Raw genomic sequence first — 9,853 nt, 5'->3', positions numbered from 1 at the left:
TGCTCTGGGCCTGGCAGGGCATGGGCAATGTGTGGTGCCTCCCCCCGCCTCCACGTTCCCCAGCCCCCTCAATCATCCAGGGTCCCCCAAATCCAGCTGCCCTATATTCATCCACCTCCCAATTTACCCAGGGATCCCTCCAGATCCAGCCCCCTCAAATGCAGCTGCAGGCCCTGGCCCCGTGCCCACCTCCATGCCTGGGGCTGACATAGCAGGGGGCCTTGCCCTGCTCAGAGGGCACAGCTGGGTCTGGGCCTGCTACCAGGTGTTCAGAGGTGGTGGGGGCTGTGCCCTCCTGGCTTGGCAGGTGGGGTGTGCTATGGATAGAGACAGAACAGCCATCCCTCTGTGTATCTCTGCATCTATCTGTCCGGCTGTTTACTTGTGGCTGCCATCTGTACTGAACCTGCCTCCATGGGTCTTTTCCCTCCATCCCTCCCCTCTGTCTCCATGCATTCATATTGATCTCCGTCTGTCTGTTCATCCATCCATCTGCCTACGTGGTTTGTCCTCCCTCTGAACGATTCTTCCATCTGTTGGTCTTGCTCTTATTTCTCCAGCTCTGTTGATCTGTCTGTCCACCCAGCTATTCTGTCTGTTGTTGCCATCCATTCATCCCTCGGTCTGTCTTTATCTGTCCATCCATCCTTTGTCTGCCTATTGCTCTGTCCCTGTTGTGTCTGTGTGTCTGCCTATGGCTCACTCCATTTCCCTCCACCCACCTATATGGATCCATCCATCCATTTCCCTGTGCTTCTGTCCATCTATATTGATCCATACTGAGGCCCTAGGAAGACTGAGGCATAGCACTGGTGCTCAGGCCCAGGCACAGGGGCAACTGAGGCATGCCTCTGCCTCACACAAACCCAGTCTACAGGGAAACTGAGGCACAGCTCCCCACCTCGGTGCTGAGTCCTAGGCACTGGGGAAACATCCCTCCTCCCCCCCACACACACTGAAGCCTAGTCTTGGGGGAAACTGAGGCACAGGAATGTGTGGTCTCTCTGACCCTGGCATTGCAGCCTGCTCAAGCAGAGCAGAGGCTGGGAGCCTGGATGCCTGGGTTTTTCATTTGGGGGTGGGGGTGGGGGGAAGGGGTCAGTGTCCTGGGTGCCTAAATCTGTGGGGCGGGGATGACGCAGGCTGGATGGACAGATGTTAGGGATTGGGGGTGAGTCTGTTGCAAGAGGGGCTGGGGATTGCATGGGAGGTGGGGCTGGACTCTGGAAGGGCAGTGGGGTGGGGTGGTTAAAGCAGGAGGTGTGACAAGGAGGTCATGAGGCCAGGACACCTGGGTCCCTGGTGGAGGCAGGCGGTGGTCTGGCTGGGGCATCCCCTGACCCCTCCCTTGGGCCATCCTGGCCTTGACCTTGGTTTAATAATTTGCCACCAGGGGTCAATGAGCTGCTCCACTGGCCCCTCACTCCTGACCCACAGCACCTGCCCCCTGGAGGGGGGTGGTTTGGGCCTAGCAATAGCCCTGTGCCTGGTGCTGTGCCCCTAGGCTGGGGCTCAGACAGGGAGAGACCGGGCAAGCTGGTGGGCCCTGTCTGACAACCCAGCTGTCATGGGAGGCAGCGGGACCTGGAATGGGGGAGGCTGGGCCTGGACCCCTGGGGTCTCCCTGTGCCTCTGAGGGGGGTGTCTCCACGGTAAGAGCCTGGGGGCTGGCACCAGGACACCTGGGTTGTTTTTGGGAGGGGAGGTGGTCTAGTGGTTAGAGCTCTCAGATGCTGGGTACGGGAGGGGTGGGGCTGGCCAGAGCTCAGTTGGCGATGATGGGCCCCAGAGCCCCCGGGGCCGAGCCCTGGCACTAGTGAGTGCAGCCCCCACCCCGTCCCTGCTGGTGCCCCTTAATCCTGACCCACAGCCCCCCCATGTGGAAACAGGCATGATCCAGGTGTGAGGTGTCCCACATGTTGGGGGGGGGGGGGAGCACCCCTAGCCCTAGCCCTAGCCCTAGCCCTAGCCCTAGCCCTAGCCCTAGCCCTAGCCCTGAGACTGCCCTGGACACCCACCCTTCCCCCTCCCTCCATAGGGCCTGAGGAAACGGGCAGGGAGTGGAGCAGAAAAGTTTAAATCCGGGAGCGTGCTCCTCCTTCCCCCCCTTGGCTGGGGAGGGGCATTTCCATCTCAAAAGCCCCTTTGCTTTAATTATTTCTGCTCTAATTAACTCCCCTCTTTCCCCCCCGCCCCTTAAAGAGCCAACAGTTGGTCTCTCACTCCCAGCCCCCCCAAGGCAACTCTTGCGGCATCTCCTGGCTGGGCTCTTGGCACCCGGCCACAGCTGCGGGCATCTCCTTGGACTCTGACCCAGTGACTGTGCCTTGGCGGCCTTCCTAGCCAGGGACCACCCCTCCCCCCTCTTGCCAGCACCACCTCTGGGCTGCGGATCTGTGGAGACTCCCCATGGGGTGATGCAGGGCCTGGGATACATGGATCACCTGCTGGTAGGAGAAGGGGGGTTGGCAAAGCTTGTAGCTTCTTCAGACAGAGACTTTTCCCTGTGGAGAATCCCCCTGGGGCAGTACAGGGCTCATGGCACATGTTTGGCCTGCAGGAGGCAGCTATTAAGAGTGGTGGTGGGGCGCTGTATGTCTCTCAGTCAATCATAGCTTAGAGATGCACTTTTTTTTTTCTCTGAGAAGCCCCCTACTGCTGTCAGGGCATTCTTAGGACATGTGGCTGAACAGCCAGCTTGAGTGAGCAAACTTGGGGGCATGCTGGGGGCAATGGTATTCATATAATGCAGTGTCATGTAATATAATATAAATTTGGGCACGGTAAACTCCCTCTGCCTCCTGCACTCACCCTGGGCCTCTCAGCTTGGAGGCCTGTGGAGGTGCAGGGAGTGCCCTGCTGGCACTGCTGATAAGAGCTGAGCTGTCTCTGCCGGGCTCTGATACGCCACCCTCGCCCTTAGACTTTTTGCCCAACTTTTGGAGCCAGGTGGGCCTTGGGCTCTGATAAAAGGGGCCTCTTGGGAGATGGGGAAACTGAGGCACAGCCTCATTTGTTCACCTTGCAACTGGCAGCTGAGAGTGGTGGGGCTGAGACCCACCATGTGCCTGCAGCACCTGGGTGCTGCCAGGGAAGGTGGATGGTCGAGGTCTGGGGGCAGGGGCAATATTGCCCTGGGGGTGCCTGCCCTAGCCCCTCCCCTGCAGTTATCCCCACCCATGGGAGAGGAGCAGGGGATGAGGGGCTGGAGCCGGAAGTGAGGCCAACAGCATCATCCATATTTTTAGCTTCCCTTATCAGCGTGCTACTGAGGCTCATCCAGCCACCAGGGTTGTTCCTGCCCACACAGTGGCAGGGGGGAAGTGGGGGCTGGGGCAGGGGCACCAGGTGGTTGAGGGTCTGGACCCCCCTGCCTCTGGCTTTACCCCTCCCACCCCCGCTTGTTCCAGGATCTTTGTGAACTGAATTTCATCTTGTCCAGCCTGGCGCTGGACAAGATCAAATGCTTTGGCTTCAACAAGGACTACACACTGGCCAGTAAACATGGTACCAAAGCAGGCACAGGTGTGGTGCCACTGGCAGGCCCAGAGCCCCCCCGGGGGGTATTTGGTGTGGGGCTGGCACTGTGCCACCCCCACCCCAGGGCTGCCAGCATCTCCCTTCGCCTTTAGCTTCCCTTAGTACCATGCTACCTCAGCTAATCCTGTGCACCCTGGCAGGAGAGGGAGGGCTGGGCAACTCTGGGGGCAGCCCACGGAGGAAGAGATGAGTCTCTAACCCACATATTAGGCCTTTGGCCACTGGCTGCTGGGCAGGGAGGGCAGGTAACCTGCTCACTGCCTGCAGTGTACAAATCCCCAGCCTAGGAGCTGGCCTTTGGGCTGCTGCTGGACAACTGGTGGCCATTGGCTACCCTGCTGCCATCCAGGGTTGCGCCTATGACCCCTCCTTCCCCAACAGGTGAGCAGGCCTTGGGGGGGTGGGGGGAATGAAGCAGGGCAGCCTCAGGGTGGGTGGGCCTGGGGTCTAGAGGCTGGGGTGGGGCTAATGTGGGCATGGTCAGGGACAGGAGTAGAGCTGGGGAAGGGGCAGATAGCAGAAAACCAGACTGTCTTCTGCAATGGCTACCCTAGTTCCATGCCAGCCTGGGGTCTTGTGGGGAAGGCCAGGCCCTGAGGCCTCCAGCCCTGGGTGGGGTGGATCTGCCCCTGCTCATGCCCCTCCCACTCCCATGCAGGGCCGAGGTGCGGGGGTTTTACCCCAACAAGTTTATCCAGTGAGACGACACCAAGCGTCTCCATGTGCTCAGAACCCTCCTGTCTCAGTGGTCAGCACAGGCCTCCCCCCGCCTCCACGTTCCCCAGCCCCCTCAATCATCCAGGGTCCCCCAAATCCAGCTGCCCTATATTCATCCACCTCCCAATTTACCCAGGGATCCCTCCAGATCCAGCCCCCTCAAATGCAGCCTCCCTACTTATCCAGGATCCTCCCTGATCCAGCCCTAGTGCCCCCATATTCCTCATGGCCTCCCTCATTTATCCAAGACTGCCCCTCAGCCTCCTCTATATGCAGGGTCCTCACCCCAAATTCATGCCCCCCTGATGACTCGTGTCCCTGGAGAAACCTATCTCTACACCTACCTGGTTGATTTCTTCAACAACCCTGAATGCATCAAGACCCAAGCTGGGGGTATCAGGTTTGGGCAGGTGGTTGGGATCTCACATACAGCTCTGGGCATGGGGTAGTGGTGAGGGTTAGGGGTACTGGGGTCTGACATACAACACAAGGCAGCAGAGGGCTTGGGGGCAGGGGGATCCAGCTGACCGACCCCCTCACCAGCTCCCTGCCCCCTGCAGCCGTGATATGGGCCATGAACATGGGAACCTCTTCATGTCGTACCAGAGCTTGTTCCAGGATGTGTGCAAGGCCATGGACTACGTCTACCTCTCCGTGAGTCTGGGAGAGTCTGGGGGGGTATCTGCCATGTCTGCGGGGGGGTGGTAACACTGTGCCCCCCTCCTCCCCCACAGGGCTGCTTGAAGGAGAAGACCTTGGAGAACCTGGAGATGTACGTGGAGAAAGATGTAAGTAGCCCTCTGCCACACCCCTTTGGGGGTGCAAATCAAGGTTGGGGAAAAAGAACCCCCCTACCCTTCCAACCTTCATTGCTCCCCCCCGCTGGACTCCCCCAGCTCCAGTGGCCTGGCCAGAGCCTTGGCACTGGTCCCCTAGATGTCCACCCTGGGCCCTCACCTGCCCCCAAGCACTGGGTGCTCCCTGCTGGACACTGATGAGCAGCACTGATGCCCCACGCCCTACTCTGCCCCACAGCCCCAAGTACCCCTGCTCCTGGCTCACATGAAGGAGGCAGGGCAGGTTTTCTTGGCTACCAGCAGCAACTACTGTTGCACCAACGTGAGTCGCTGGCCCTGCATTCCCCCCCACCCCATTTGGGGCAGGGGGTGGGCAGCCTTGGTTTGGGAGGGGTGTGACTCAGTTTCCCCGGTGCCTGGGCCTTAGCACCAACACTGTGCCTCAGTTTCCCCAGGAACTAGGTCTCAGGGTATGTGTGTGAGGTAGGGTAGCATGCCTGTTTCTGCAGTGGCGGGGTCTCATCATGGATCAGTACAGATGGTGACCCCCCTCCCTCCCATCTTGGGCGGGCCATTGTGACCTACTTATTTGACTGCCAAGAGAGAGACAAGCTGAGTCAGAGCCATGGGGAGGCCTGGGGGTGGGGGGTAGATGCTGGGGTGGGGAGGCCTTCTTGACCCCCATCCACCCAGTGCCCTGAAGCATGTGGATGGATGGTGTGGGGAAGCCGATCCTGGCTTCTTGTTGGGGGGGGTCTTAGGGAAATTGATGGGGGAGGGGTCCCTGGGATGGTTGAGGGGGGATTGGGTGCCTGGAGGGTCCCAGTTGGGCTTGTCCCCCCAGACGGCCCCCCTGTGACAGCCCCTAGCGCTCCTACTGTGACCTCATCATGGTGGATGCCTGCAAGCCACGCTTCTTTGCCAAGGGCATGGTGTTGCACCAGGTTGACACCCCCCACTTCCTGACTCCTGCCCAGCTGGTGCCCTGAAGTATGTGGGTGGGGGGCAAGGGGGAGCAGATCTCAGCTGCCCCCCTGGCTCAGTGTGACCCCCTTCCCCCAGGACAGTGGGAAGCTGCGGATTGGGACCTACATGGGGCCCCTGCAGCACTGCGCCGTCTACTCAGGTGAGGCCCCCCCCAGACCCCTGCTGTTCTCCCCAGCTTGAGGGGAAGGGGCGATACCCTGCTGACCCCCATACCCCCAGGCTCGGCAGTGGCAATGTGTGGACTGCTGGGGGTTCATGGCTGTGACATCCTGTACATAGGGGCCCACAGCCTGCCCCTCAAGGGCCCCCAAGTGCCAGGGCTGGCAAACGTTCCTGGTGCTGCCTGAGCTGGAGCATGAGCTGCACATTCCAGCCCAGCATCGTGGTGCGTGCAGGTCCATGGGGGGCTGGGGGAGCTGGGGGGCAGGAGCAATATGGAGGTTCTTGGGGGTGGGGGGCTGTCAGGGATCTGTGTGGCTGCAGAGATCTTGGGGACAGGAGGGGTTGGGGGGACTGGGTAGCAGGAGGAATATGGGAGGTTGGGAGGCAGGAGAGGTGGGGGGCAGGAGGGGTTCTGGGGGGTGGGCAGGGACTGCGGGGGGCAGGAGGGATGCAGGGATTGGAAGGAAGAGGGGGCACGGGGGGGCGGTCTGTCCCCTGGGGGGGGCCGGAGCTGCCCCCCCGACTCTATGCTGACAGAACTGTGAGGAGCTGCACTACCTGGATGCTGCATTGGCTTGGTGAGGGGGCCAAGGTCAGGGGGGTCTCAGAAGCAGGACTGGGCTCTGGAGAGCTGGAAGAGTGTTTGGGGTGCATCTGGGTGGGTAGAAGGGGTCTGGAGGGGTCTCGGGCAGGGAAAGGAGGGGTGTGGGGGGCATTAGGGGGATCTGGGGGACGCGGGGGTTGAGGGCAGGGCAGCACCCATCATGCTGTGTCCTCTGTCAAGCAGTGGATCCAGGTGTGCGGGGCAGGTGGCCCGGATACCTGGGTTCTCTATGCACGTGGGTGCAGGTCTGTGTCCATGGGGTGTGGGGTGCCCATGTCCTGGACCCCTGGGTCCCCAAAGTCTGTCTCGTGGACACCCGGGTCCCTTGTGCCCATCTCCCAGATGCCTGGGTCTGGAGTGTCCATGTCCTGGACACCTGGGTCCCCTGCCCCCCACCGACTGTGCTGCCCCCTCCACAACAGGCACGGTGGATGGAGGCACAGTGCCATGGCCAGACAGGTGGGCTACTGCATTGCGGGTCATGCCCCAGACTCTTTGCCAGCCAGCTTTTATGGACCCTTGGCCTGCTGCTTCCCCCCCCTGCTGCCTGTGTGCTGCTCCCTTGCTGGTATGGCTGCACCAGGTGCTGGGAACGGGGAGGCTGGGTATATGGGGGGCAGGAAGCACGGGGGACTGGGATTAATGGTTAGGAACTGAGGGGCTGAGAGCATAGGAAGACAGTCCCAGCCCCCATACTCCCCATGCCCTGCCTCATCACCTAAGGCAGGGATTGGGGAAAGGAAGAAGACTGGGGAGGACAGGGGTAACGAGGGGCAGGAAACATGGGGGTGGGACTACCTGGGAGGGAAGGAAGCATTGAGGCAGGGTTTAGAGATGGGCAGGGATTATGGGGGAATGGGAACATGGGAGGATACAGATTAGGGGGCAGGGGATAATGAGAGGGCAGAAAGCAAGAGGCATCCCCCCCCAGATGCCAGACGAGTCAGCGCTGGAGCTGGGGGCAACTGGCCAGCAGGTGGGTGTCCCCTGCCCCCCTTCCCCCGGAAGTCTCCCTCAGGGTTTGGGGGGCTCTCATTCCCTCCTGGTTGCTATGGCAATGCCCTTTGATTGGCAGGACTCGCCATCACCATCTCCTCCTCCCATTCCCGACAATGATTCTTCAGGACTTTGATGTGGATAGTGATGATGATGATGACGATGATGACTGAACAGCCCCAAGGGGATGGGGTGCCTCTGCTGCCCCCGCCATTCCACCACCCTGGTGCTGAGGACCCAGCCCCCTTCCATGCCTGACTGCAGCTAGTCCTTGCCTCAGTTTCTCCCTATGAAGACAGCCCCCTTTTTGGAGGGACTGCGGGATCAGCTGGGGTGAATAGTTAAGGGCCTAGCCAGCAGCAGAGCTGTCTACACTAGGGCTCTTACTGGCCTAGCTCTGTCTGGGAGGGATGGGGCAATTGTGGCCCACCCCAGAGCTGGCCTGGAAAGGGGGCATGGGGCTGGGTTCTGCAGTTGGGTAGAGGGAGATCCTTGCCAACTAGATCCCCAATGTCCTTCAGCACTCCCCCACCTCACAGAAAGGGCAGCGCCCCAAGGCAGGGGGCTTGTGCTGGGGATCGGATCGCAGCCCCATAGAACGACATGGGCTTGGGAGCTGCCTTCCTTGGGGCGGGTGGAGGGGAGCACAGCCTCTGTGTGGGGGCTCTGGCATGACCTAGGACAGGTGAGCGGGAGCTGCTAGGGATCTGGAGGGTCCACCTCCCAGTGGCAGGGGTGGCTGCTCTAGAGAGCATTGAACTGGGTATCTTTAGTAATCCATGCCCTGTTCAGCACTCTCTCTGGCATCCACCATGGACTGGGTTAGAGCATACGTCTCCCACCCCTCTCCTTTCGGATGGATCTTCCATGTACATCCCTGGCTGTGCGCTCTGCCCTGACTGCCTCCGGCAGCAATGAATTCCACCCATGAATGACGTGTTGCTTATAAAGACCTTTCTCTGGCTGGTTTGAACCCCAGCTCCTGCTCATTTCAGCCCATTTCAAGCATCCTAGGACTTGATGAACAGCGGCTCCCTGGTCACTTGGTCCACAGCCTGCATGATGCTAGAGACCTCCAGTCTTCTCTATTCTACCCCACACGTCCTGGCCTTAAGTCTCTCTTGGCCTGGCTGCAGCTCCAGGCCCTGGATCCTTTGGGTTGCCCTGTTGAGGGTGAGCCAGACCCTTCTCTGGGTGTCTTCAGACAGATCTAATCCCCTCCAGGACAAGCAGCTGGACTCCTTGGGACCCCATGCTGGGCTCTGTTTCCTGCCCACAGCTGCTACCAGTCCCGCAGGATCTAGTCTGGGTGGATAGACATCAGCTCTGGATGATCTGAATGCCAGGATGGGAGACACATGGATGCCCTCAGAGGTTTGTGGGGGAGACAGGTGCCTGGTTTATGGTGCTGGTGAATAGAGTGGCAGAAGAGATGGGGAGATGCAGCTCCTCCAGCACAGATCAAAGCTAGGATTGGGACCCAGATGCACAAATCAGCCATGCATTGCACTGGATCCAGCATGGAAGGCAGTGCTTTAAAGGGCCCTCAGTGATAGGCAGTGCTATGGGGCACAGAGAAGGGTCTTCAGGCCCATGACTAGGTCAGGCTCTGCAGCTAAAGGGAAAGGTAGCAGGTAACGGGGGTGGGGAGGAGATAAAGCTTTGTGTGGGGGTTTGGGAGATCCTGGCACTGAGCTGTGGGGTGGGATGCTTTGCTAAGGGAGATCCATTGGGCAAAGGTCCTTTCACTGGAAAAGCCAAGAAATGAAGATACCTTGGAGGAGCCTGTGGTGTTATGATGCAGGGCAGGGAGCAGAAAGCAGGGCAGGGAGCACAGCAAAGGCAGTGAATAGCAGATGGGGCAGGCAGCAGATCATTAAGCAGCACAGGGTGGGGAGCAGAAAGCAGAGCAGCAGGAGGAACAGACAGAATCTGGCCCTGTCCAAACCCTCCCAGCGTGGGGTCTCCCCTCCCTACAACTCCCTCAGGCCTGCTTGATCTCCATCCCTACCCCTGGCTTTGTCCCCACCCTGGATCCATCCCATCCCAC

At 60.1% G+C, this 9,853-nt stretch overlaps 1 protein-coding gene across 4 annotated transcripts; it reads left to right on the top strand.

Annotated features, from left to right (window-relative positions):
• The first annotated feature begins 2,168 nt into the window (after positions 1-2,168).
• Positions 2,169-9,325, top strand: LOC149862080 (5'-nucleotidase domain-containing protein 4-like). 4 transcript variants are annotated; one of them, XR_016443013.1, is made up of 6 exons: positions 2,169-2,450; positions 4,818-4,911; positions 4,992-5,045; positions 6,117-6,426; positions 7,230-7,783; positions 7,883-8,015. XR_016443013.1 is itself a non-coding variant. In XM_090052084.1 (5 exons), the coding sequence occupies exons 1-4, from the start codon at positions 4,825-4,827 to the stop codon at positions 6,386-6,388; spliced, it is 273 nt and encodes a 90-aa protein (XP_089908210.1). In that variant the 5' UTR covers positions 2,169-4,824; the 3' UTR covers positions 6,389-6,426; positions 9,028-9,325. The 4 variants fall into 4 exon arrangements, 1 of the variants encoding a protein (XP_089908210.1); XR_016443012.1 differs by having other exon boundaries at positions 2,169-4,911; positions 6,117-6,180; positions 6,321-6,426; XR_016443014.1 differs by having other exon boundaries at positions 2,169-4,911; positions 7,230-7,375; positions 7,739-7,783.
• The last annotated feature ends 528 nt before the right edge of the window (positions 9,326-9,853 follow it).

This window comes from Crocodylus siamensis, chromosome 6, assembly GCF_052110815.1.
Source record: "Crocodylus siamensis isolate JL-2025a chromosome 6, ASM5211081v1, whole genome shotgun sequence".
Taxonomy (NCBI): domain Eukaryota; kingdom Metazoa; phylum Chordata; order Crocodylia; family Crocodylidae; genus Crocodylus; species Crocodylus siamensis.
Note: the sequence above shows the minus strand (reverse complement) of the source record. Positions and strands in the feature narration are given on the sequence as shown.

Coding starts and splice junctions, on each gene's coding strand:
- LOC149862080 (XM_090052084.1), top strand. CDS start 4,825: ATGGGCCATGAACATGGGAACCTCTTCATGTCGTACCAGAGCTTGTTC. Junction 4,912..4,991: donor TGGACTACGTCTACCTCTCC/GTGAGTCTGGGA, acceptor CCTCCCCCACAG/GGCTGCTTGAAGGAGAAGAC. Junction 5,046..6,116: donor AGATGTACGTGGAGAAAGAT/GTAAGTAGCCCT, acceptor CCCTTCCCCCAG/GACAGTGGGAAGCTGCGGAT.